The sequence below is a fragment of the Bos javanicus genome, chromosome 5, assembly GCF_032452875.1.
Source record: "Bos javanicus breed banteng chromosome 5, ARS-OSU_banteng_1.0, whole genome shotgun sequence".
Taxonomy (NCBI): domain Eukaryota; kingdom Metazoa; phylum Chordata; class Mammalia; order Artiodactyla; family Bovidae; genus Bos; species Bos javanicus.
In genome coordinates this window covers 97,275,488-97,302,733 of record NC_083872.1, presented here as the reverse complement: position 1 = coordinate 97,302,733, position 27,246 = coordinate 97,275,488, and the positions used below count along the sequence as shown (strand labels likewise).

At 47.0% G+C, this 27,246-nt stretch overlaps 2 protein-coding genes across 7 annotated transcripts in view; one reads left to right on the top strand and one right to left on the bottom strand.

Moving 5' to 3' along the window:
* The window catches only part of FAM234B (family with sequence similarity 234 member B), a 40,249-nt gene extending 34,030 nt beyond the window's left edge, over positions 1-6,219 (top strand). For 2 of the 4 annotated variants that reach the window (XM_061417811.1, XM_061417812.1), the window contains exons 12-13: positions 2,022-2,242; positions 3,134-6,219. In XM_061417811.1, coding sequence (XP_061273795.1) covers positions 2,022-2,242; positions 3,134-3,139 — 227 coding nt within the window. In that variant the 3' untranslated portion in view covers positions 3,140-6,219. The remainder of the gene's footprint in view (positions 1-2,021; positions 2,243-3,133) is intronic. The other 2 variants (XR_009736609.1, XM_061417813.1) reach the window with 2 other exon arrangements.
* Positions 6,220-7,074: 855 nt separating this feature from the next.
* GSG1 (germ cell associated 1) lies at positions 7,075-26,596 on the bottom strand. Of its 3 annotated transcripts, none has more exons than XM_061417816.1 (6): positions 26,361-26,596; positions 14,376-14,694; positions 12,868-12,915; positions 11,789-11,941; positions 10,212-10,323; positions 7,075-7,490 (listed from the first exon to the last, which is right to left on the bottom strand). In XM_061417816.1, the coding sequence occupies exons 1-6, from the start codon at positions 26,406-26,408 to the stop codon at positions 7,151-7,153; spliced, it is 1,020 nt and encodes a 339-aa protein (XP_061273800.1). In that variant the 5' UTR covers positions 26,409-26,596; the 3' UTR covers positions 7,075-7,150. The 3 variants fall into 3 exon arrangements, with proteins under 3 accessions (XP_061273800.1, XP_061273801.1, XP_061273799.1); XM_061417817.1 differs by having other exon boundaries at positions 11,789-11,912; XM_061417815.1 differs by having other exon boundaries at positions 12,745-12,915; positions 26,361-26,595.
* Between the last annotated feature and the right edge of the window lie 650 nt (positions 26,597-27,246).

The window sequence follows — 27,246 nt, the reverse complement described above, 5'->3', positions numbered from 1 at the left end:
ATCATCAGCTGTGGGCCAGGCACTGCACCCACTGCTGGGAATACAAATCAGAGTAGTTTCTCAACCCTGTAGGAGCTTAGGAGCCAGAACTCACTGCAAAGGATAAAACAGAGGCAGGATATTTCCTCAGGGCCTTTGTTTAGGCTCAGTGCATGCTCAGTCATGTCCGATTCTTTGCGACCTCATGGACTGTAGCCCTCCAGGCTCCTCTGTCTATGAGATTTGCCAGGGAAGAATACTGGAGTGGGTTAGGCTCAGTAGAGACTTTCTTACTGCACATGCCCAGTGCATGGAAACTGGAGCCAAGAGGAAAAGGGAAGAAAAATCACCTTCAATCTGACCAGTCATAACCACTAACATTTGCAAGTGTTCTATTTCATGTTGTTCAGTTGCTGAGTTGTGTCCAACTCTTTGCGACCCCATGGCATACAGCACACCAGGCCTCCCTGTCCATCACCAACTCCCAGAGTTTGCTCAAATTCATGCCCACTGAATCAGTGATGCTATGCAACCATTTCATCCTCTGCTGCCCTCTTCTACCCTCAATCTTTCCCAGCATCAGGGTCTTTTCCAGTGAGTCAGCTCTTGGCATCAGGTGGTCAAAGTATAGGAGCTTCAGCTTCAGCATCAGTCCTTCCAATGAATATTGAGGACTGATTTCATTTAGGATTGATTGGTTTGATCTCCTTGGAGTCCAAGGGACTCTCAAGAGTCTTCTCCAATACAGTTGAAAAGCATCAGTTCTTTGGTGTTCAAACCTTCTTTATGGTCCAGTTCTCACATTCATACGTGACTACTGGAAAAACCATAGCTTTGACAGTGCTGACCTTTGTCAGCAAAGTGATGTCACTGCTTTTTAATACACTGTCTAGGTTTGTCATAGCTTTCCTTCCAAGGAGCAAGGATCTTTTGATTTCATGGCTGCAGTCACTGTCCGCAGTAATTTGGGAGCCCAGGAAAATAAAATCTGTCACTGCTTCCACTTTTTCCCCTTCTTTTTGCCATGAAGTGATGGGACCAGATGCCATGATCTTACTTTTTTTAATGTTGAGTTTCAAGCCAACTTTTTCACTCTCCTCTTTCAGCCTCATCAAGAGGCTCTTTAGCTCTTCTTTGCTTTTTGCCATTAGGGTGTCATCTGCATATCTCAGGTTATTGATATTCCTCCCAGCGGTCTTGATTACAGATTATGATTCATCCAGCCTGGTATTTTGCATAATGTACTCTGCATATAAGTTAAATAAGTAGGGTGACAGTATACAGCCTTACTGTACTCCTTTCCCAATTTTGAACCAATCATTGTTCCAGTGAACATTACATACTGGTAATTAAGAATCAAGACCATTTTTATTGCAACACCTGGTTTATAGAGGCAGAATAAACACTAACTTGGTACATAGCTTAGGCCACGAGGTACTGACAGTCTAGGAGTTACCAGAATTTCTAGTTTGTTGTGCTCCCTTTTCTACCACAGTTGGCCAGTCCCCTTACTTCCTGATCTTGGGCTTTCTCAGAAGTAGCTTTGGGACTTACCTGGTAGCTCAGTGTAAAGAATCCACCTTGAAATGCAAGGGACATGGGTTCGACCCCTGGTCAGGGAACTAAGATTCCACATGCCACAGAGCAGCTAAGCCTGTGTGCCACGACTACTGAAGTCTGTGCGCCACAACTAGAGAGTCCATGGGCCACAACTGGAGAGTCTGTGTGCTGCAGTGAAAGATCCCACGAGACGCAATGAAGATCCAACGCATCCAAAATAAATAAATTACTAAGTAAAAAAAGGTAGCCACTTTGGAGAAGCCAGGTACAGAGACAGAGAGTTTGCCGCTCTGCTGGCCAGCAGCTGCTCACCAGCATGCACCCATTGTCTAGTCGGTACCTTGTGTTGATTAGCGCTCAGTAAACATCTTGTATGAATCAGCAGAGGAGGAAATGAGCGAATGAGTCTTGAGCCCAGCCACTCTCCTGTGAGTCCAAGTCTTCTGTCCTCATTGACTGCTCTCCTTTGTATCCTTCCTCAGTTGGGATCAACGACCTGTGGAAAGATGCCTTTTACGTTACCAGGACCACAGGGCCCAGCTCTGAAGGGCACCCGGCACCCCTGGTGGTCAGCAAGCTCAGTCTGCGGTGGGCGCTGATGGAAGGCCAAATGGTCCAGCTGGAGGAGACCACCCCCAAAATCGGCCGCGGAGAGCTGCGCAGATTCCTCTCGAGGATAAAGTTCGTCGCCTCTCCCTACCAGGTGACAAGCTTGGGAAAGAAATTGTGTGGTTACTCTTGAGGGTGAAGGGCAAACACAGCCAACTCCAAGTCTGCTCTTTAGAAGGTCAAGTGTGTGGGTGGGCACCTTCTTGAGTTGCTGGGTATCAGGAAACAGCTGTTTTAGACCAGCATTATTTTGTAGGGGTGAGTGATGACCTTGAACTATATTGCTTGGTTGTTCTGAGCTGGAAATGGTACCCTCTCTCTTAAAGGAGACATTTGGAAGTGGGGGGTCATGGCTTTTACTGTTACTCCGGGTCTTTCCTGGGTAAGGCTGGTGATGCCAGCCTTGTGCAGGGCTTGTGGCAGTTACCTACTGTGAAGAACTCTTATTGTTGTTGTTGAACTGCTAAGTTGTGTCTCTTTGACCACATGAACTGCAGCATGCCAGGCTTCCCTGGCCTTTACCATCTCCTGGAGTTTGTTCAAACTCATGTCCATTGAGTCAACGATGCCATCCAACCATCTCATCCTCTGCTGGCTTCTTCTCCTCCTGCCCTGAAGTCTTTCCCAGCATCAGGGTCTTTTCCAGTGAGTTAGCTTTTCACATCATGTGGCCAAAGTATTGGAGCTTCACCTTCAGCATCAGCCCTTCCAATGAATATTCAGGGTTGATTTCCTATAGGACTGACTGGTTATTTTGCTCAAAATGCACCTCCTGCCCTCCTCAATACGACAGCCTAGTTCAATGTTCAAGAATGTATCGTGGAAAAAGATAAGGTGTCTGGGCCTTTCTGGAGGGATACTTGTAAACTCTGGAGGCTAAGACAAAAGGATAGGGAAATAGAGGGATATTCTGACCTTGAGAGCCCTTCCATGTCTCTACCATGAAAAAAATTAAAGTCACTGATTCGTGCCCTTTTCTCCCTAGATCTAGGCTGCTGGACTCTGCAGTTCCAGAAGAAGTGAACGGAGTGTCACTGTCCCTCCCCAGCGGGTGTAAACATAATTCTTTGGAGAGGAGGACTTCTGTCACCCCTTTCCACCTCCTCTGCATGACCATCGCCAGACACTTGGAAAGGCACTTGGAGTTCTTTGGTAACAGCACCACCCATTCGGCTGGGGTGTCTTACCTGCGTGCCCGACCCCTGGATTAACCCCTTCTCCTAGGCACTCTGTGTGGATAGTGGGGAACTGTGAATCTTACTGTTTTATTTTTTGTATGTCTAATTTATGAACCCTGGCTGGGAAATTCCAGGGAAGTTCTTCCTGGAACGTTTTGCTGTGCCTAACGCCCTGAGCGTGCATTTGTGTGTTCGTGTGGTGATGAAGTCTTCTCTAGATACGCACATCCTAAGCTCCCAGGGACCCAGGTTTTCATCCGTCTGAAACACATCTTGTTGGTTTGGGTCCTCTTGAGACAGGTCGCCGACCTCTGACTTGGAGGGCCCCTCAGCCTCTCTCCCCTATTCTCCCCCGGCTGGTACCTTGCCTGCCCCCTGACCTTGGCAGCAGCAAGAAAGACTGACGTGGGGATAGCACGAGCCAGCCAGAATTCTCATTTCTTCCTCGTCTTACGCTTCCTATCTTGTCTCCTCACATATTCCTTCTCTCTAGATGTAGTGACCATAACAATTAACCCTGATTGGTGTGAGGTGATACCTCATTGTAGTTTTGGTTTGCATTTCTCTAATAATGAGTGAGGGCTTCCCCAGTGGCTCAGAGGTTGTTGAGCATCTTTTCACGTGTTTATTGGCCATCTGTATGTCTTCTTCCTGGGAAAGACTGAAGGCAAAAGGAGAAGGGGACGGCAAAGGATGAGATGGTTAGATAGCATCACCGACTCAATGGACATGAATTTGAGCAAGGAGATAGTGGAGGACAGAGAAGACTGGTGTGCTGTAATCCATGGGATTGCAGAGAGTCAGACACAACTTAGCAACTGAACAACAATAACATATCTTCTTTGAAGAAATGTCTGTTTGGGTCTTCTGCCCGTTTTTTGATTGGGTTGTTTTTGTGCTGTTGAGCTGTGTGAGCTGCTTATAGATTTTGGAGATTAATCCTTTGTCAGTTGCTTTGTTTGCAATAATTTTCTCCCATTCTGACTATCGGAACGGGAGCAAAAGTGGTTTAAATACCCCCTCCCCTTCCCCCCACTCCCTCCACCATCAAGGCCCAGAGGTTACGTCTCAGTTGATATTGTTTTGCCAGTCATGGTCATTGTTATCATGTTTACTTCAGATGTGCTTATGTGTATGCCATCCTCAGCTTAGAGGAAAACTCAAGTCAGGAACGACTGAGGCAGGCAGCCTCAGCCCCCTTCATCTCCACTCTGCTTCCTCAGCATCTTCTCCTCCTGGGCATCTTCCTTTCTGCTCTTTTATTCAGGGAAATTTCTGCTCTGCTTGCACGAGAGCCAAGCTGCTTCTGGACTTTGACTCTGGCTCCTTGAGCCCAGCATGCAACCACTCTGCCGTGTACACTCCTCCTCCTTGCAGAGCTCTTGAAGCAGAGTATTTTGAGAAAATGTCTCTGTAAATACTATAGCTTTTATAAGTGGTGAAATTCTGTAGGGTTGTCTCTAGCGCTTACTCTTCCTTCTTCTGTATGAATACGTTACTTTATCAGGTTCTCTGTTAAACGTCTAGACCATTGTTCATACAGCAGGGAGTCCCACATGAGCCGGAGGAGAGCCACTTTTGTTCTGGAATAATTTTGATAAGTCATCCCTGAGTACACTCAGGTTCTCTCGTGACTTAAACCTGTGTCTTTTTAGCTTGTGTTAATAGATTACTCGACTTTAGAGATTACAGAAAATTGGGATGCCAGATTTAAAGGGATATGTCTGAATTGCCCACTGGTAGGCATTGTGACCTAACAGAAGTTGGTAGCCAGAGCTCTAAGCAACCATGGTGCCCAGCCTGTAGACTGGTCTTTTAACCAGGTTTCTGCCCTCTCATCCCCTCTGCCTTAAGTCCCTGAAAGCAAATTTGGTTCTACCTCTTTGAAAGGCATGTGTGGGTCCAGCTTATTGTAAACTTAGGGGAACAATTAGAAGACATCCAGGAGCATGGGATTGATTCCAGATTCACTTCTAGGGTTTGAATCTGCCTGGCTAGAAGGGTGTAGGATCAAGTTTGGTCTAGGAGAGAATCCTAAGGACTAATTCAGTCAGCTGAATACCTAAAGCCTGAGTGGCCATCCTATGGCCCGGGGCTGGGCCACCTGGTGCCCTGCCCCATGAAGACTTACTGGGAAGCCACCCACTTTAGGCAAGAGTCAAATGCAGAGTTGTTTACTGAGGATCTGGTTTGAGAGGGACTCTTGAGGGCAGAAGACTGTATTTATGTTGGGCGTGTCCCAGAAACACATCAGTAGCAGTTAGGGGAAAAAAACTCCCTAAATTCTTTGTGGTGTGTTTGCAAACCAACTTAACATAGACTGTTTTGACCCTGATCATTTTGAATCTCTCTCTGGCTAAAACAGCAGGACACAGGTTTCCTCTTTCTCTTGCAGCCAGTACAGTGGGGTGTACATGGTGGATAAAGATCGAGGAAGCTTCATCTGACCGGTGTGGGTGCTGGGCTGTTGTCAAACATGTCCCTGAACTTCCCTCTCTTCTCAGGCAACCCCCTGACCAGACGTCTAAGACAGGAAGGGCTCCTCTCCTCCCCTGAGCTCCACTTGGGGTGCCAGCAGAGCCCATCAACCACTACTTAGAAACGGTACTGACTTCTGATAACACAAGTCTGTTCCTTCTCCCAGCACCTCCTTTTTACATCCCTTATGAACCCTCCACCCTAGATAACATCTTCCCCACCATCCCCCTTCCAGAGGGTCTCTGCCACCTTTCCTCGTGTGGTCCAGTGGCTTCCCCTCCCCACCCCCGCCCCTTCGAATGTGAATGGCCATCCTTAGTACCCGTGTTTAAGGAGAGCCGGCTGGTACGTTGTCAGGAAGCACTATTTAAAATGTGAATTGTTACAGAACAAATAAACACTGTGTATAGGAGCATACGTGTGTGCCGCTCACATTTTTTCCAGCCGTCAAGGATGGTGTGTTCTCCTTGATGGAAGAGGGAAGGGGCGAGGCGGTGGATGTGAGCCGGAGGCTCAGAGAGGAGTGTCAGCTGCAGCCTGATCTCTGGGGAAGCGTCCCTTGGTTTCTCCACTGGGGAACCGCTGTCCTGTCCTCATGGTCTCGGTGGGCTGGTTTTTTGTTTTTGTTTTGCTGCACCCACTGCTTGTCGGATATCTCAGTTCCCTGACCAGAGACTGAACCTAGGCCATGGCACTGAAAGCCTGGCATCCTAAGCATTAGGCCGCCAGGGGACTTCAGGGGGGCTGTTTTGGGGGTGGCCTGTCCCTGCAGGCTGTGGGAGCCTTCTCACGTGTCCTGCTCTCCTGGTCTCTCCAAGGATAATGTGTAATTAATATAGTAATTAACATGGTGTGATGTGGTCCCTACCAATGGGTGCAGGACGCTGTGGCAGGCACCTGCTCTACACGGCATAGCTCCTAGTACTGCCTCCCCGTGTGTGGCTTTAAAGTCAAGTGCGCCACGGCTGAGCTGAGCCCTATCAACCACCCATCTCTGTTCTCCTGACCAGCCTGATTGCCCCTAAAGGGCAGGATCTGTATTTTACTCCTTTTTTTATCTCCCAGAACCCAGCACATAATGAACAATCGAATTGAGAAGAACTTCTGAATGAGTGAGATGTGGGGTGGGGGGCGGTGGAGTGGGGGCAGTGAGACTGAGCTGTTTTGGAAAAGGGAGCCAGGGCGCTGGGCACCTGGGCATGCAGCCCTTGGACTTAGACTTTCAATACCCTTGTTCTTAACCTCTGAAAGTCACACTCAGGAAACAGACTGTGGCTTGAGCACGTGTTGGTCACAGAGCAACGTGTAAGGTGGGGCTTCGGTCTGCTCTCCAAACCCCCTAACTCCTAACACTCTTCTACAGATGAGCCAGCTGCTTTGGTCTCAGGCTCCTGGCTGGTGCCTTGTTGAAGTTCCTTGTCATGTAGTTCTGAGTAGAAGTCTACCCCTTCGGAGATGGAGCGGATGGGCTGACAGTGGAACTGGGGGTAGCTGGTCACGGGGCCCCCCGGGTGGGCTGTGCACGCCAGCTGCTGCAGGAAGCACTGGTGGTGATGTGGTTGGCAGCCTGGGGCTCCTCGGAAGCTCTTGCTGTGCCTGCACTTGAACTCCAGCACCAGCCGGGTGTAGGTGTTGAAGGTGGTGACCGCCGATGCCATGCAACAGGTAAAGGAGACCCAGGCCGTGCTAGGGACACACACACACAAAATGGGAAATTAAGATGCTTTCTCACAGGTTTGAAAGAAAAATATCAAGGTCCCTTCCTACTAGTCAACTAGGGGATGCCTCTTAGGGATTTAGGAACATGAGGGTGTCACCTTTCACATATAGATAAAGAGCAGAGGTCTGAATTTGGTCTGTCCTAGGGTAAGTTCTGAATGTTTTGTAGTAAAAAACCATGATTCATATGGGGTTAAAGTCAGGAGTTTAACACTCATTTTCACTGCACTGATTCGTTGTAAGTGCTGTGTTCTTTCATACCTGGTGGCCTATTTTATACGTGTGTATGTTTGTGTGTGTTGTTGTTTAGTCACTAAGTTGTGTCTGTCTCTTTTTCAATCCCATGAACTATAACCTGCCAGGGTCCTCTGTCCATGGGATTTTCAAGGCAAGAATACTGGAGTGGGTTGCCATTTCCCTCCTCCAGAGGATCTTCCCCACTTAGCGATCAAACTTGCCATCTCCTGTATTGACAGGCAGATTCTTTACCATCTGAGCCACCAGGGAAGCTCTGTGTATATGTGTATACACACACACATACACTCACTCCTGCCCCGCCACACACAATTTTTTGGACTACTGCAGTTTCCCAAGCTGCAGTTACCCTCATATAATCTCAACAATTCCACAGACCTGTAGCTCATCTGACACAGTACACGCAGCCCAACGCACTACCTCTTGCCTTTCCCTGACGTGTGTGTGTGTGTGAGTCACTCAGTCGTGTCCAACCCCATGGACTATAGTCTGCCAGTCTACTGGAGTGGGTAGCCGGCTATTCCCTTCTCTAGGGGAATCTTCTTGACCCGGAGATTGAACCTGGATCTCCTGTATTGCAGGCAGATTCTTTACCCTCTGAGCCACCAGGGAAGCCTGACACACACATATTTCCTGCCAAAGATTTTCCTGCACTCAGATACTTCTTCCGTCTTCCTTGGTTTTCAGCCTAGCTGTCGTAGGGTCTCCAGAGTTGAGCCTCTGGGAGGCATTCAGGAAGCCCTGAGTACACATCCAGAGGCATTAGTATAGACTTCTCTAGTGGAAACAAGGCCTACAGTGCAAACAGTGTGGTTCTTGGCCCAAAGAAATTTGTAAAAGATGGAACAGAAGCTGGATGGATTCAACAAAGAGAAAAAGACACCAGGGAACCATATCAAACACACTCCTAAGAACCGGGAAAGTCAAACCCCTAAGTGCCTCACCATCGTGGGAAGCCCAGGACACCAGGAGTTGGGGGGGCATTGTTAGGGGGTGGATTTCACGAGGCTGTGACAGTGGAAGGCCACGCGCCGCTGCTGTGCGTTCCCCTCTGCTGCCTGTGACAGACTAAGATGCTTTGGTGGGAGTTTTGAAGTCTGAGCCCTGCAGTTGAAATGCCAAGAATGGCTCGAAAAATGGACAACAGCTGAGAAACGATGAGTCTGGAGATGAGCTAAACTGTGGTAGGGTGGCTGATGGAAAGATCAGAGACCCCCGAATCCAATAGCCCGTTTATACCATGAGGAAAGGGGATGGGATCCTGTGACAGACAGGTATAGGCTTCCATGTGCCTCTTCGGCACAGAAACTCAAGCCTGGCACTGTCTTTCCAGCACTGGTAAATGCTTAGCACTCAGCCCAGATGGTTCATAAAGACCTAAGTCGGCATCTGTGTAGTGAATGGAGAGTGTCCCTCAAGGGAGAAGGTAAGAAACCCACATAAAGGGGATGTTACCCTTGAATGTATGTGTTTCATCATGGTCTCTGCTTCCTTCTTTATAATAAGATAAGTCTAAACTAACTGAGGAGAAGGCGATGGCACCCCACCCCGGTACTCTTGCCTGGAAAATCCCATGGATGGAGGAGCCTGATAGGCTGTAGTCCATGGGGTCACTAAGAGTCGGACACAACTGAGCGACTTCACTTTCACTTTTCACTTTCATGCATCGGAGAAGGAAATGGCAACCCACTCCAGTGTTCTTGCCTGGAGAATCCCAGGGACGGGGGAGCCTGGTGGGCTGCCATCTATGGGGTTGCACAGAGTCGAACACGACTGAGGCGACTTAGCAGCAGCAGCAGCAAACTAACTGAGCCCTTAGTTCTTTAAGGGTTATGGGGAGACTGTTTCATTTCTAACACAGTTTGGTGGAATAAGAATGGAGACAGGATGAACTTATTCATTATAGGAGGAGAGTGGGCAGCCATTCACAGAAATGGAATCCAGATTTCAAGGCTATTTCTTCATTTCTCTGTCTCCCAAGTATTTTGAATCATAAAATATTGGGTTGGCCAAAAAGTTTGTTCAGGGTTCTCTGTAAGCTTTTATGGAAAAATCTGAATGAACTTTGTGGGCAACAGAATATATAAAATGTAGAGCCTCATTTCCATAAACCATGCAAAATCAGTCTCATTTCCCTAGGACGTCCTACATGTCAGGTGTAGAAGCACTTCTTAACAGCTTTATCAGCAGAAAAACTTGACAATGTCCTCACGAAAAATAAGCCGGAGGAATCCACTCTGTACCTCTCCTTGGAAGGTGGGGAGAGAATGGGTATGGCCTGCTGGTCCAGCCCTCTGGATGATTGACAGGTGTCTGGGATGAGGGATGGAGAGAAGGAAGGAGGACAGAGAGCAAGTGCCTAGCTGAGGGCTGCCATTAAATGGAGGTGGACCAGGGAAGAAGAGAAAGGCGGCGGAGGTGATAAGCACTTACTAGAAAGCCCAGCCATAGTTCCAAGCGTGTGGCCTCCAGTCTTCTGGACCCAAGTTGGCCGTTGCCTGGAAAACCTGTGAGTACATCATATGGCCCACCATCCCCAGAAGGCCTGCAAAAGAAACAGGGAGGCAGCACCCTTAGAGAAAGGCTGGCACTGCCATCTACCTATAGGGACTACGATTTGGGAGCAAATCATATTCCCTATCTGGCATCAGGGCTACCCTGCACTGGGGGCTCCTCCTTGAAGGCATGTTTACTGTTGGTTCCCCAGATGTTCGGTTTTGAGCTATGGGAACATTTCTAGTCAATGCTGCACGCTGGGCTCTCCTCCCTTTTAGGTCTTTCCCATCTGCATCCCCAACGTGAACCCTCTCCTTCATCATCTACACTAGGGGCTCCAACCTCTGGGGTCTAATGCTTGATGATCTGAGGTGGATCTGATATAATAATAAAAGAAACAAAGCGCACAATAAGTGTAATGCGCTTGAATCATCCCCAAACCATCCCTTGCCCCCAGTCTGCAGAAAAATTGTCTTCCATAAAAAATGGTCCCTGGTGCCAAAAAGCTTGGGGACCACTGATTTACAGGCATCTCTTACTTGATCCAACAGAGTCCGGCAAAGCTGTATGCATGTCACGACTCAGAAGTAATAAACCAAACCGTATTGTACATAATGAGAAAACTTGCAAGTAGAAAGAACCCAGAGAGAAATCATTTTGCAAAGTACGTAATGACATAATCTAGCATTTTGCATGCTGTTTCGGTTTAACTGCTGGGCATACACACTGGGGAGACCAGAAGGGAAAGGGACACGTGTACCCCAATGTTCATCGCAGCACTGTTTATAATAGCCAGGACATGGAAGCAACCTAGATGTCCATCAGCAGATGAATGGATAAGAAAGCTATGGTACATATAAACAATGGAGTATTACTCAGCCATTAAAAAGAATACATTTGAATCAGTTCTAATGAGATGAATGAAACTGGAGCCTATTATACAGAGTGAAGTAAGCCAGAAAGAAAAACACCAATACAGCATACTAACACGTATATATGGAATTTAGAAAGATGGTTAACAGTAACCCTGTATACGAGACAGCAGAAGAGACACTGATGTATAGAACAGTCTTGTGGACTCTTTGGGAGAGGGAGAGGGTGGGAAGATTTGGGAGAATGGCATTGAAACATGTAAAATATCATGTATGAAACGAGATGCCAGTCCAGGTTCAATGCACGATACTGGATGCTTGGGGCTGGTGCACTGGGACGACCCAGAGGGATGGTATGGGGAGGGAGGAGGGAGGAGGGTTCAGGATGGGGAACACATGTATACCTGTGGCGGACTCATTTCGATATTTGGCAAAACCAATACAATATTGTAAAGTTTAAAAATAAAATTAAATTAAAAAAAAATAAAATTAAAGACGCCTGTGCTGTATCTCCTGGCTCCATTCTTTAGCTTTCTTCGGGGCTCCTTCCTTCCCTTAGGACAGAGATTCCAGCTGCCGGCTAGGCTTCAAAGGCAACAGGTGACACCCAACCCCCTCTGTAGCTCCTGAGACCCTGCTCACCCGACAAGACAGAGGAGATGGCAGCAAAGGCGCTCAGCTTGAGGCTGCAGCCAGGGTTCCCCGTGAACAGCAAGTCCGTCAGTAGCAGGATGAAACTGATGAGTTCAAGTCCAATGTAGGCAAACTGGGCTCCCAGTGATAACCAGAGGATCTCTGTCAGAAACCAGAGGAAGAAGAACCCTCACCCTGACAATTAAATAACTGAACGAGCGGTGAACAAATGCTGCCCATGAGAAGTGGAGAGCCTCATTAGCACCAGAGGAGAAGACAGAGTTGAAAGCAGCTGCGACAGTCCTTGACCAGGGGGCTCTTGGCTATCAGCTCTCACTCTACGCAGTATCCCATACACAACCATGCTTAACTCAGTGTAAATACTCTTAGGGAGACTGCAGAAGAAATCATCCGGTTTCCACCAAATCTTTTAGGGATGTAACTTTTGCTACTTATTTGTTTCTTTTCTTAAAAAATTTTAATTCTGGAACCATCTATTTTGTTTCTCTTCTTCCTCCCCTCAGGCCTTGACTCCTTCCTTTCTATGTTACAAAAAAATGTATTACATCAGTGTTAATTTTGCATTGGTAGAGATAACCTAACCAACTATCATTATGTTTTGGTACTAAGGGATATACACATTTCAATAAAGTTACTGAAATGCAAAAAAAAAAAAAAAAATGGAAAAGGAAAAATTCAAGCTTTCTACATGGTTACTTGGCAACAGGAGTAGGTTAGAGCTGTTGGTAGATTTCTGTTTGGGAACTTTATTTGTCCCTGCTGATGCTTTTTTGTGTTCCTGCCTGGGAATGAGTGTCAGCCAGGTGGGAGTTTGAATCAGCCTAGTGGGAGTTAGTGTCACCCTGTGAGACTCAGAAGAAAAGAAAAGCAGGAGATCACAGTACAGTTTAGATCCCCAGAGGCCCAACTCAATGGTAACTAAATTTATCATCAAACCCACATACTTGCCACAAGCCCCAAGGGAGGGTGGGAGAGGGAAGCCTTCTCCATCAACCGCTTCCCTCCAAATCTGAGAGTGGGGTGACGTGGGCCTTGCAACGTGGCAAATTCCAGTAGTCCTTTCTCACCTCTCTCGGTTGGTGGTGTGAGTTCAAGGAAACTTCGGCACCTCTCCCCTGAAATAGACAAGGTACAAGGAGGTGAGGTACTGCCCTGGTTGAGGGACACAGGCTTTTCCTAATTGCATCCTGGGGGCCTGCCCAGCACATGGGAGGCAGGCCATAAATGTCTCTTTGGAAGCAGGGAAGGATGCAAGGATGGATGAACAAAATAGGCCAGAGCCATCCAAGATTAATTTCTGCCTCAAGTCCTGATTTTGAAGAGGACACTCCCCGAGTCACCCAGGGGGTGTTTCCAGCGTTGGTTCACCAGCTCCTTCTGCTCCTGCTGCTGGCTTGAGTGGCTCTAAATTGTTTCCCGGACTGGAGTCACAGCAGTGCTAAATGGCACAATAATAAATATAAATGGAATTCTCTCAAATCATCTCACCCCGTCCTTCTCCCACTGAGTCCAAAAGTCTGTACTTTACATGTATGTGGAAATGTACACATTACCACATGTAAAATAGATAGGTAGTGGGAGTTTGACATATGATGCAGGGCACCCAAAGCCAACACTGTGACAACCTGGAGGGATGGGGTGAGGAGGAAGGTGGGGGCTTCAGGATGGGGGGACACATGTATGCCTGTGACTGATTCATATTGATGTATGGCCAAAGCCATCACAATATTGTAAAGTAATTATCTTCCAATTAAAATAAATAAATTAAAAATGTAAAAATAAATGGATATACCCAAGAGTTTATAATCCTTTCCCATCTCCTTTTCGCCTTAGCCCAAACTGGGAGAAGCTGTAGACTGCAAATTGTACACAGTTCTGGGCTTTAGGAAAATTTCACCAAAGGGGGTCTTTGTAAGCTTTGAGCAGGGATGAGGGAGCGTTCTCTGCTATTCGCCCAAGGACAAGTCCCCACCTAACATGCTGGCATAGCGCCTGCTTTGAGAGTGTACGCCCCGCGACCTGAGACCTGAGAGGGTCTGTCTGCGGCTCCTCTGGGGAGAACTTCCACGATGTATTTATCCTCCCTGGGCTTCACTTGCCCTGCCTTTTCAGTGGCAACAATAACACTTAGAATGAGAACATGCTTCTAGGATGCTTTAAGGGCCATCTACTCTGATGCCTGCATCTCAAAAATGAGAAAATCAATGCCTGTAGGAGTGAAGTTGTTCCTGTAAGGTTACAGCTGGTCAGAGCCCAGGCTTTTTCTACGATAGTCTCCTTGTTTTGTCTCTAAATGGCAACTCTAGTTGGCAGGAATGGGAAGTCTCATAACCTTCAAAGTCTGCATGAGACTGTTGAAGGGGGATGCTGTTTGAAACCAGCGACTGTCTGGAGGTGAAATGCCCGATGGATGGAATTTCGACCTTATGACAAAGGAGTCTGATGTGGAAGGGATACAATGGAGAAGGGGGAGATGCTGAGGCTAGGGGTGAGCCCTGCAGGTGTGAACGAGGGAGGGCCACTTCCCTCTGTGAGGGAGGACAAGAAATCAGGCAGCTGGGGGCGAGGCAGCTACCTGGTTCTTCCATGATCTCCGCACAGGATAGCCACATGCCGCTCCTGAAGGCATGGAAGGTGAACCGATCATCCCCGGTCTCCCAACTGTAGTGCACCACCTCCGGGGAAGATGTGTTGGTGCCGCCCCCATCCAGGGGCACCGGCACGTCAAAGCACTTGGCTGGTAGACCTTTCCCGCACAGGGGCTTGGGCACCTTCTGTGTGCCCACAAACCAGTAGTTGCTGAGCAGGGATGCTGTGGAGAGGCTGAGTGATAGCATGTTGAGGACGGCAGATAGGCGTGTCCGTTGGCTAGAGAAGCCCTTCGGGAGCCCCATCTGTAATAAGACACACACACGCGGAGCCTGATGTTAGAGCCTCATCTGAGATCCGAGATCAGCACCCTCCCCCGAGGGTCCCTAAACTCCATGGAGCTGCTTTCCTCCAACACAGTGGGCGCGACCAGCCCTTAGGAGTTTTCTCCAAGTAGCCTTGGGCAAGCTCGGCTCCAGGAGCGGCCTAGAGCAGGCGCTGAAGCGATGATGTTTATTTCAACCGGACCTTATTATATTAAAACGCTTATTGGGGATAATCTGAACAAGCATCAGATAGTAATGTGATTAAGCCACTGAGCTAGTGTGCATCTGGTTGAGAAAAAGGATTGGGCGATCACCAGATGTTCCTGCTGGTAATCTTTGGTTTTGTCTTCAGGGAAAAGTAGTGGGGAGGTATTTGTTGTTGTTGTTGTTGTTACGAGGATTTACTTAAATAATACAAACAAAATGTTGGGCACTTATCTGACATATAATAATGGCTCACATGTTAAATTCTCCATTCCTCCAATCTAACAAAAAATATTTATACTCCTTTTAGTTATAAATGGGTTTTAATTTACGACTATCCTATATAAGGTTTTGATGTCTTCCTCCCTGGTAGCTCAGATGGTAAAGAATCCACCTGCAATGCAGGAGACCCAGGTTCAACCCCTGGGTCAGGAAGATCCTCTGGCGAAGGGAATGGCAACCCAGTCTGGTATTCATACCTAGAGAATTCCATGGAGAGAGGACCCTGGCAGGCTACAGTCCATGGGTCTCAAAGATTCAGACATGGTGAGTGACTAACGCTTTCACTTTTCCTGTGCTAGATTCCTCTGAGAGGAGTAAGGGGGCATATATCCATGGGATTCTCCAGGCAAGAATAGCGGAATGGGTAGCCATTTCCTTCTCCATGGGATCTTCCTGACCCAAGGATCGAATCTGGGTCTCCCACATTGCAGGAAGATTCTTTACCATCTGAGCCACCAGGAAAGCCCATTTATCCTATTAATGAATGTTAAAGAGGATGCTCCCTAGGGGAGCAGATAGAGGCACCGGGCTCTTGAGGGTGGGAGGGCAGAGGACCAACGGGATGCTGCAACCCTTGGAGAGGAAATAGAGTGGTGGGTTTTGAGAGAGGTGGAGATCTGAGTGCAGCTTCCACCCACAATGCCTGAACTGAGAGAATCTCAAATGCAAGGTGGCTGCGTGGTACCCATGGAGGCTGGGCACTGAGCGCCCTGGCCTTGGAGCCATAGGAGGGTGTCCTTGGCGGGTGGACAAGGAACCTGCAGGTGCAGCTCCACAGCCCAGTGTGGTTGCAGTGCCCGGGGGCGACCCGGTGGGTGGCTGCAGAATGAAGGCAGCCCCCGTGGCTTTGGCTGGAGCCCTCGGCCTTGTCATTTTTAACCTAAAAGAAGGGTGAGATGAAAATGTCCAATATTAGATGTTTCAGTGCTGGGGAGTGGTGGCGTGGAGCCAGATTGAATTTGACTTATTAATAAAAATAAAGAGATCTGACAGGTCTCACACTTTGCATTACGAAGCAGTTTGTACTGTTATATTAATATATACTGAACGGAAAAGAAGCCCATACTTAGTTGCTGACAGACACTTCTTAAAGTAAACCATCTTGAGCTTTCTAAGGGGAATCACTTACATCAGAATTAATCAGACCCAAATCTGCTTAGTTTAAGAGATGTAAATAAAACCATAGCTAAATAAGACAGGCCCATAAATCTGCCTCTCTCATCATCTCCAGCTGAACATTTTCTACATTAAACAGGCAACTTTATCTTAGAATCATAATAGTTTGTTCTTTATAATTTTTAGGGGCTAAAACAGTACATGCCACAGACAAAGTGCACTTTTTTATGGCAATAAGAAATATACCAGATTCATATGTAGATATAAGCCAATAAGGAAAATGTATGATAAAACAGCTTCTGTAAAGCAATTTGCTAATAAGATTTTTTTTTTTAAAGCACTCAACAAATTAACTCCAGCAAGAATTGTTGGTTCAAGACTCTGGGTGACCTTGGTGAGGACTCAAAAGCCATGATACCTGGAAGGGGGGGTGGTCTTATATTGCCAGATATGGAAGTCATTATAAGCCCCTTTTCTTCTCCCAAAAGAATGTTTTCATCTTGTTTTTTAGTTTTGAAAATCCTATTGGTTTTTGTCATTGTTCTGCTCCTCTTAATTAGTTACCTTTTCTATTTTTATATCCATTGCTTGAATAGGAAACAGACTTCAAGGTACAACATTTTCATCCATTATTCTGTATAAAGATGGAACTAAGGATTCAGGCAATTCTACGTTTTTGATAACTTTATTTTCAACCCCATATTACTTGGAGATTTAGCCACTATCCCATCAGATTTTAAAATTTTACCCTCAATCCATTTAAAATCATACCTATTTACAAATTATTCATCAGGTTATTCCGAAATAAGAGTCATGAATCCCCTCATCACAGTACAACCACTTTGTAGCAGCTCTAAGGTGACAACCAATTTAAGAAGTTGAGAAAGAGAATGAAAAAGAGCTTGGGAGAATGAACTTATGGTTACCAGGGGGAAGGGATAGTTAGGGAGTTTGGGATGGACATGTACACGCTGCTATATTTAAAATGGATAACCAACAAGGACCTACTGTATAGCACAAGAAACTCTGCTTCATGTTTTGTGGCAGCCTTCACGGCAGAGGAGTTTGGGGGAGAATGGATACACGTATACGATGGCTGGGTCGCTCTGCCATGCACTTGAAACTATCAGAGCATTGTTAATCAGTTATACTCGAATATAAAGTAAAAAGTTTTGAAAAGAGAAGAGAGCTTGGAATGAAGTCCAAAGACGCTGTTCCCAGGAGTGTCTACCAAGGACAGACTCAAGGAAACTCATTCAACGATTATCTTGATAACTGAATGAGAATCCATTCAAGAATCTTCAAGAATTGTCTTCAACACCCACACTGCCATACCCTTCACTACATATTTTATTCTTCCCCCTAAAAATGCCTTTCTCTTGATTTAGAAGAACAATCTAATTTGGCAGTCGGTTTCCTTCAGGGGATCATGGAGAAGAAATAGCGGCCACAGACACGTTCTATCTTTGCATGTACTGACAAGCCCCAAGCCGAGGGGACTCTTCAGTCTCTAAAAAAGGGACAGTGTGTGGCTTCAGACACAGGCTCAGACCACTAGGAAATATAGATTGAAAATCTATACTTTTCAATAATTAATTTCTACCAATTTTCAGTGATTCTTCCATCAACATAAGTTAATGGCAAAACCTCAGGATTAACACAGACTAGTAAGGACAACAAATGGATGAGACTGGCACATCTCTTAAAAGAAATCAGGAGCAAAACAGCTATGAAATGCGTGTTCCAAACAATAAGAGAGGGAAGCTGGTTACCTTGACCATGGTCCTTGTCTCACAGCTTGTCCAGAATGACTGCAGATGCCATCTGTGCTCCAAATCCCTTTGGTTTAGTGTTGGAAGAAAGAAAACTCCTTTTCCATTTCCCTCCCACCTCCTCCCACCCCTCCCCTCTGTCATATATTTTGGAGTGCTTCATGATTAAACGCTGCCTTGTGGGGAACTTGGGCATTTAAAAATTGACAAGGCACTCATGGTCCAGTTGTCCTGAGCGATTACACAGAAGAGCTTGCCATTGGGGATTCAGCACAAAGACGCAAGGACCCACATGTGCAGAGTGAAGAAACAACAAAATTCTGTAAAGCAATTATCTTTCAATTAAAAAATAAATTTAAAAAGTGCACAGTGATTGAGTGTCCATCACACTGCCACTCCCTAGGAACCTGGTGGGAATGGATTGGGCTTGATTTTATGGCAGACAAAACATCATAGAGTCACCATTGCTTTGTAGTAACTTTTGTCAGTTCCCATTCCCTTGTGTCGGGTTTTCCATCCCCTTCATAAGCCCTGTGATCTGCAATGTCAGGGGCCTCATAGAGCCATGGGTATGGAAAGGCTTCCTGGTGTCACGGGTGGTCTCCACTCTCCAGTGAGTGACATTAGTAAGAATTATTATAACATCCTGAGACCATCTGTGTGTTAGGTAGTGTTGGGGGTAAGCCTGCAGAGGGAGGAGGATTGGAGAGAAATAAATCCCTGGGTTAGCAAAGCTGTGGCTATCTACCATGTCTCTCCCAATCTTTGGGCAAAGGGATAAATTTGTTTTTTAAAGTACATTTCTAAAACTTAAACAAAAAGCAAACAAACCTGGCAAATCAATAAGGGTTTGATTGCATATCTTTTGTTGTCAGTCCCCTAGGAATACAAATGGTGCTTTCTGTCCTCAAAAACTGTGCCAATTAATTGGGGTTGAGAAGGTGGGGAGACTGCTGTGTTCCCCTGAGTACCCAAGGACCTCATCCTCCTCATCCTGGCAGATGCTCTTCCTTCCTTCTTCCTGGAATGTCTTCTCTTCTTACCCAAGGATCTGCCTCTTGTCAAGATGAACTCAAGTCACTCATTTTTGAAAATGCTTCTTCCTAAGGACCATTCCCTCCTCTCTGTCCTTGTCCGCTCCCATGGTGCTTTCTATATTCCAGCTGTTTGTCTTGATTGTAAAGTCCTCAAAGTCGGCTCCATATTTGAGAGCAGTAGGGGTCAATTCTGATCAGCATCAGAACCATCTTTGCAACTTTGGAAGATATGCAGATTCCTATGCTCCATCCTGAGCTGCCATAGTGGTTCTGGGGTGATGCCCAGGAACCTATAATTTTAGAAAACTTTTTGCATACACCCGGGGATGGAGTTCTGAATTTCCGGTTCCACATGCGAGGAACTTGGGAGTCACCACTCTGACCACACAAGTAAAAAAACTGAACAGACTGAAAACTATATAATAGGGAATTAACGTGCCATAAAAATCACACCTGTTTGACTCACTTTGGGCTGACATTTAGTGAAAGCCTCTCTGCCCTGCCCTGCCCTTCCGCCACGTCGACCAGATCTGCCACCAACCGAGTCATGATGCTCACATCCTGTGTTTGTGCAGTTGGTTTGGGGACTCAAAGGCAGGCTCCCCTTGGAGCATTTGAATTAGTCCACATTCTGCCAAATTAGTCTTTGATCTTGATCCTGTCACCCGATATATTCTGTACTCTATTTTTTAAAAACTTTTAATTTCATATTGGGGTATAGCCGATTAACAAGGTTGTGATAGTTTCAGGTGGACAGCAAAGGGACTCAGCCATACTTGTATCCATTTCCTCCTAAACTCCCCTTCCATCCAGGCTGCCAGGTAACATTGAGCAGAGTTCCCTGTGCTGTACAGTATGGTTTTGTTGATTATCTATTTAAATATAGCAATGTGTACATGTAGATCCCAAACTTCCCAACTATCCCTTCCCCTGATCCTTCCATTCCCCCATCCACCATAAGGTCTGTGAATCTGTATCTGCTTTGTAAATAAGTTCATTTGTATAATTCTTTTTAGATTCCACATATATGATTCCTCCTAGGTCAGGAAGATCTGTTGGAGAAGGGATAGGCTAGTACTCCAGTATTCTTGGGCTTCCCTGGTGGCTCAGCTGGTAAAGAATCCAACCGCAATGCAGGAGATCTGGGTTCTATGCCTGGGTTGGGAAGATTCCCTGAAGAAGGGAAAGGCTACCCACTCCAGTATTCTGGCCTGGAGAATTCCATGGACTGTATAGTCTGTGGGGTAGCGAAGAGTCAGACATGACTGATTGTCTTTCACTCACTCACTATACGATTCCACATATAGGGATATCATACCGTATTTCTCCTTATTTGTCAGCCTTATTTAACACCCTGTTTGACACATGTGTGCTTCAGTCCAGGGGTGATGTCTGTATTACCCAAAGACCCTTTATTTCCCTCCTCTCCTTTAAGAAAAGGGAGCGGAGAATTTCTGATTCCTGTTCGCCATTGAATTGGCTGTTGGTTTCTGGCTGCAGTTTTCATCTCAACGCTGGATGGCACTATCTTCCCATATTTTCCTTCTTCAATCGCATGCTTCCCCACACCAGCAGCAAAGGTGGGTGGAGGTGGCTGCCCCACCCCACAGGCTCGCACTGCACTCTCTTTTCTTGCCTTGGCCTCCTCCCCACACAGTAATCTATAGAAGCCATGCGTCAGCTTTCTGGAATTCAGGGCTCACAATGAACTCTGGAGCCATCCAGCTGCTCCCTCGAGAACATCTTGTAAGATTGTTTCCTGTGGCACATTTTTCTGTGGCCAGTTTTAGTTTTCAGTGACTCAATAGGTCCTCAAATACTTCCCATGGGAAATACAACTCCGAGGTATCAGAAAATACTGTTCAACAATGTTTCCTGATGAGTTTTGTGCACATTTTTCTTGACTTAATCGTATCCTCATTCCCTTTCCACCCCAGAAGAGTGACCAATTCTTTTCCCTTCTCTCTGCTTCCACCCTGCAAATACTTGGAGACACTTCTCATATCCCGCTTGAGTCACCCTTTGGCACAGTCCTGTCTTTGGTTTTTATTACCTCTGCTCATAAACTGCACCTCCTGTACCTTAATAGCCCGAAATATGCCCTCTCCAGGGAAAAGGAGATGGGAGCAGCAGTCTCAGATGGGTTACGTGAGGAAGTCTAGAGGTAGATTTAGAGAGTGGAGCTGATGAAACTTCAGCTCTGTGGTCCCCCACTTACTCAGGCCCCTTCCAAGATGCTTATTATTTAATTTCTACTTGTCATTTTATACTATTTTTTTAAAGAGGGCCTTCCAAATTATATTATTTTAGCCTTCCCAAAGCTTAGCTCTGGGCTTTTCTAGTGGCTCAGACAGTAAAGAATCGGCCTACAATGCAGGAGACCTGGGTTTAATCCCCGGATAGGGAAGATCCCCTGGAGAAGGAAATGGCAATGCAATCCAGTATTCTTGCCTGGGAAATCCATGGACAGAGGAGCCTGGCGGGCTACAGTCCATGGGGTCGCAAAGAGTTGGACACGACTGAGAGATTAACACTAAGGCCTAGGTCTGGGAGAGGGGCCTGGCGGGCTACAGGCCATGGGATTATAAAAAGTCGGACATGAGTGACTTAACATGCACATACCTGTAGGAAGCTGTGCAGTTAGTGTGCATGCTTGTTTGACTGTGCCCCCCACCCCCATGCCCTCCCCAAGAACCCTGGGCCACAATGTTCAATTTCCTCTTTTTGACAAAGCATGAGTTTGCCTGCCTGACCACAAAAATCAGAGTCGAGTATCCCACTCACGTCCTTTCATTGTAATTTGAGCATGTTAGGTTTTTGTTCCTTCTCTTTCTTCTCTTAAAGTAATTGCTAGTCAATGCCACATAAATATAATTTGAGTAGGCTCAGAAGCTCCTGACTCAACACAGATGAGAAGATTCCGTGTCTCAGAACATTCCTGAACTTTGGCGTGTTGGACCCTGACCCCCTCAGGATACCTCCACAGGGATGTACGTGCAACTGAACGTTTGTGACATCACAAAGCCAAGGGCTGGGACCAACCTATCCCTGCTAAGGTCCTCAGTTACTGTGCCCTGCACTGTCCAAAACCACATTTACTAGGTATGAAAAAAAAGAGAAATTGATCTTGGGACACCCACACATACTTTGTAAACAGGAATTCAATTTGGTTTGTGACTACTCTGGCGATTAGAAGTGATTAAAACAATGGGGTAGAATGCTGAGGTGCTGAACCAGTTCAGTTCAGTTCAGTTGCTCAGTTATGTCTGACTCTTTGGGACCCCACAGACTGCAGGCCAGGCTTCCCTGAACCAGGGAAGATTGTAAAGCACAGCCCTTCCCTCAGGTCCAAGCCTGGGCTATGGATTCCAGGTTTTGTTTGTTTTTTTTTTTTTTTTAATTCTCACACATATCCATTTTGGCATCTTGTCCCGAGAAAGGTTTGTTTGGAACAGTTGTTCACTCACTCACTCGTGTCCGACTCTTTGCCACCCCATGGACTGCATTACACCAGGCTTCCCTGTCCTTCACTATCTCCTGGAGTTTGCTAAACTCATGTCCATTGAGTGGGTGGTGCTATCCAACCATCTCATCCTCTGTTGTCCCCTTCTTCTCTTGCCCTCAATCTTTCCCAGCATCAGGGTCTTTTCCAACTAATTGGCTCATCACATCAGGTGGCCAGAGAATTGGAGAATCAGCTTCAGCATTAGTCCTTCCAATGATATTCAGAGTTAATTTCCATTATTTTGGGACATAGATAGTATACTCTCTGTCCTCCCAGGAGTCAGATTTCTGACCCAGGCCCTATTAACTAATTCTTTTCTGTTACTAAGTAGACGAAAGGTTACAATACAGTGTAAAGGTTTCAGTTGTTATTGGCTCTGGTCTACACTGCTCTATTCTGTGTGCCTTCTCCTGTAACTCATCACATGGTTTACTTGGCTGGTCTGTTCACTTGACTAACTTTCTAGATACAGTGGCAACTATGTCTTATTCATTGTTGATCCTCAGAGCCTAGCCCTAACAGCCACAAATGAATGGAATGAATGAATGAAGTGCATAATGGAAACCTGGCTCACGAATACAATTAGGAAGACCATGGCTGAAGATAAGATCTTAAAGAAGTGTCCAAACAGCCTTCTATGGTGAAAGGGACAGGGATCCTCCTGCTTCACATACGAAAGAGCAGGGAGAAGTTGCAAAGAGGGTCCACAGACACACCCTAGGCCTTTCTACACAGGAGCACCCTGAGTTTCATCAAACAGACCCTGTGCCAATACGCTTCCTCCCACCTGTGGAAACATTCCTGCTGTTTGACCTGCCAAGCCCAGAAAACAGCAGTGATCTCACGAGCAAGTATTATCTTCAGTTCACAGAGACCGGGGTACAATCAGATTGCTCACAAGCCAGTGACAGTCTGGAAATGTTGTGTCCTTTCCCAAGCCCTGTGATTCCCTCCTGGTTGGAGCCCTTTCGGATGGTAGATCGCGAATGTCCAAAGTTCTGAGGTTCTGTAGCCTTTATTACAATTATTACTTCAATGCCTCACACATGACACATTTACTAAGGATGATTAGCAACGTTGGCTCAGGACATTTTGATATCCGCTTCCCAGCCCTAATGGGAAGTCTAACATCACTAAAATGCCCATGCCGAGTGTCCAAAATACTAAAGCCACTACAGGACATTGAGCTCTGGGGTTTCCCAGCTTCAGGTTAATTCCTAATGTAATCATGCTTTATGTTCACATGGGCCCAGACACTCACAGAATAAGAAAAGGACTCCAGTTTTCCTAATACGGGTCCCGAGTTCTGGGAACACCTACTTCTGTGCAGTGGGGAGGGCCAAAGAAAATCATTTGCGGGGGCTCTCCTCTCGGTGGCTTTTCCCGTTCCTCTTTTTAATGGAATTGTTTGAGGGCTTTTGCGAATGCAGTCATTTCCAGGAGAGGAAGCCGCCTTCTTTCATGCCTCAAGCAGCTGGAGTGAATCAGAGGGGTAGTCCCATCTGGGCATCCTGTGGGGCAATCGCTCACGCGGGGGTGACGGAGCTCTCGGGGGACTGCTGGGGCGGGGCGGGGGTGGTGGGGTGTCGGGCACAGACTGGCGGGGCAGGGGCCTAACGGGAGTGGCCTCTAAAGGGGTGCCCCGTTTGCATCCGGCATGCGCGCCCCACCCCGTCCCTTCCTTCTCTGCCCTCTCCCCCGACTTCCCCCGGCAGTCGCAGAGCCGGAACGTCGGGTTAGTTCCCGCGGGCCTCCTCCCATCCGCTAGTAACACGCCCGCCCTCGGTTTACTACGGCGCCCGGTCGCCTAGCAACGGGAGAGCGTTGCCAAGGTGACGCTTGGAGCCTGTTTTGAATCGTTTGGCTAGGCCCAGCCCAGCGGCGGAGCGCCGGGATGTCCCGAGCGGGTGGGGCTCCCTGCCCGGGGCCTCTCCATCTTCCTGGGGGGACGGGCGGGGACGGCGTCCTGGGGGGACGGGTCCTCCCAGGCGGGGTGGGCAGAGGGAGTGCGGAGATCCCCGTTCATCCCCCTGAATTCCGCTCACGAGCCGGTGGGCAGAGGGTCGGGAGGAGCTGAAACCCAAGTCTAAGGTCTCCGCGCACCCTGCCCCCTTCCCCTAAAGGTACGCCCCGGCTCCTGTTCTGCAGAAAGGCCTTGTCTCTGCCTCATTTCGTGGGTCCGAGAGACGGAACTTCGAGGCCACCAACCCACAGCAGATCTGAATTCTAGTCCCTGCCCCACTCCATGACTCTAAAGATTTTGGCCAAGTTCCCTAACCTCCCTGAGCGACTGTTTTCTCGGAGGCGAATTAAAGAGAGTTGTCCTCCTCGGTTACGCCGTCCCTCTCCTAGACGGTTTGGCAGTTCTTGCCTGGAGAATCCCAGGGACGGCGGAGCCTGGTAGGCTGCCGTCTATGGGGTCGCACAGAGTCGGATACGACTGAAGCGACTTAGCAGCCACGGACGTTTAATCCTCACTACCCGGAGAAGTCAGAACCCCAGTGTCTCAAGGCCACACGCTCGTAATCGCAGAGTCAACTTGGAAACCACCTGAGTCAAGGCCAGGCCGCCCCTCGGTCAAGGCGAAGCCTGGTCACCCTTACCTGTGGCCCAGTTATGAAAGCGCACTCAGAATGAGGCAACAGATTGCCTCCTTTAAACTTCACAGGTGTATACTGATAAACGGACTCTCCCATCATTTCCTCTGTATCTCTCCTCGTAAACCAATAAATTTTTTTTTTCCACTACGGCTAGTCCTAGCTGTATTCACTTCTGAGGGTTGGCCTATTCATGATCTAATCGCTTAGGGAGATTCTGAACCAGGGAAGTGGGCTGAGCCCAATAATCTGGTGGTTCTTCAGAACTGTGAGCTCTTTTCTGAGGCTCCAGAAGTGTCTTTTTTTTTTTTTTTTTAAGAAACTCCTTTTCTTCAGATATCTCTCACTTCCAGCCCATAAACAGCGCACCACATTGCTCTGTGTGTGTGTATTTTATTTCTCAAGCTAATTGTAAGTTTCATTTTTCTCCCCTGCGAAAGGTAAGATATAGGAGAGTGAACATCATTTTTTTTGTTTGTTTGTTTTTAGTAACCCTGTGAGCTGCAAGTTGGGAGTTGCCAACTTTCTCAAAATGGAAGGCAAGTCACTTCCAGATGTGCCTTCTCCACTAAACAAGCCAAGATATCTTTGTTGGCTGTGAGTGTCTTTCTGGGTCTGGAAGTGTCTCTGCAGATTCTGAGACCGGGAAGAGCCCAAGATTGTGCCGTCCTTTCTTAGTTCCAGCAGATTTTGGATTGGAGCTGGTCATGGGAATGCCTCAGCATCTCTTTGAGTTCACTGGAGTGATAGTTTATCACTGCTATCACTTCCGTGCCACTGGGCCTTTGCCAGGGACTAGATTTTGTAGTAGAAATCATACAGATGGAGAGGGAAAAAAGACCTAGAAGGCATTAAGCTGCCCTGGAAGCAGAGGAAAGGTGTGATAAGAGACAAAGGAGGAAGAAATGGAAATTTTAATAGATGATGAAAGAACAAGAGGCCAAGGTAGGGCCATCACTGGGTTTATCAATAAAAACTGGGCTCAAGTAACACATTTTTACTCCATTTCAGATAATCCTACCGAGTGTTCTCAAGCTCCTTACGATGAGTTTGTATAACCCATATTACACATCCAATAGTAATGGGACTACACATGAGATAGTCATGAGATTTCAAAATTTAAGGTACCTACCTTCTGGGTGAGACAAACATTTTGAATCAGCTGAGAGGAATTGCTCATTCACTTTTGAAGTTATGAGGCAGAGGGGTTTCAGTGTTTCTTCTGTTATGTCTTAATTGGTTGCATGGGATGAACCTTGAGTGTGAAGATGAATCAGAGCCCCTCTTGCCAGCAGAGGGGTCAGGTGGTATGAGGTAGGCTGGAGAGGGTGTCTTCTCATAACCAGGACACGCTGGGGTGGGGCTGGCTGACCCAGGAGGCTGCCTCTGTGACATCACAGTGGCAGGCAGGGGTCTCCCTGCCGCTCACTCTGCCTCCTGCCCCCACCCTCAGAAGGACTGGGGCCACTCTGGGGTTACTGCCCAGAGGCCAGCATGTCTCTTGTGTCCTCCAGATCTTATGCTTTTATTGCTGTGCATAAGAATCACCTGGGCATCTTAGTAAACTATCAGCTTCTGAAAGTCGGGAATGGCTCCCAGGGGACACTGACCAGCCCTCACAGGGTTGTAAGACCTTAGACCAGTGCTGTCCAAGAGAAATGCGATATGAGCCACAGATGTAATTTAAATTTTCCCAGTAGCCACATTAAAAAAAAAAGTAAAATTGAGACACACACTGCAATCTAACAATGATATTTTATGCAGTGCTGTTGTTGATGTCAAAGGCAGGCCTCCCTCAAACAATAAAGTTGAGTCCAATGGAAAAAGTACGCTAGTAAATGTTCTAGTTCATTTAGACTAGTTCGCTATTTTAATAAGTACATAACGAGGATTTAGGAGCTTCTATTAAAAAATATTACTTTATTTATGGTTGTGTTGGGGCTTCGTTGCTGCTGGTGGGCTTTCTCGAGTTGTGGCAAGTGGGGGCTGCTCTCTAGTTGCAGTACGTGGGCTTCTCA

What these genes read in the sequence shown, in the direction of transcription:
- GSG1 (XM_061417815.1), bottom strand. Translation starts at nt 26,408, where the DNA reads ATGAGCAATTCCTCTCAGCTGATTCAAAATGTTTGTCTCACCCAGAAG. An exon ending in ATGTTTGTCTCACCCAGAAG is followed by an intron (nt 14,695 to 26,360) that starts GTAGGTACCTTA and finishes GTCTTATTACAG; the next exon opens with ATGGGGCTCCCGAAGGGCTT. An exon ending in CATCTCCTCTGTCTTGTCGG is followed by an intron (nt 10,324 to 11,788) that starts GTGAGCAGGGTC and finishes TTTCTTTTGCAG; the next exon opens with GCCTTCTGGGGATGGTGGGC.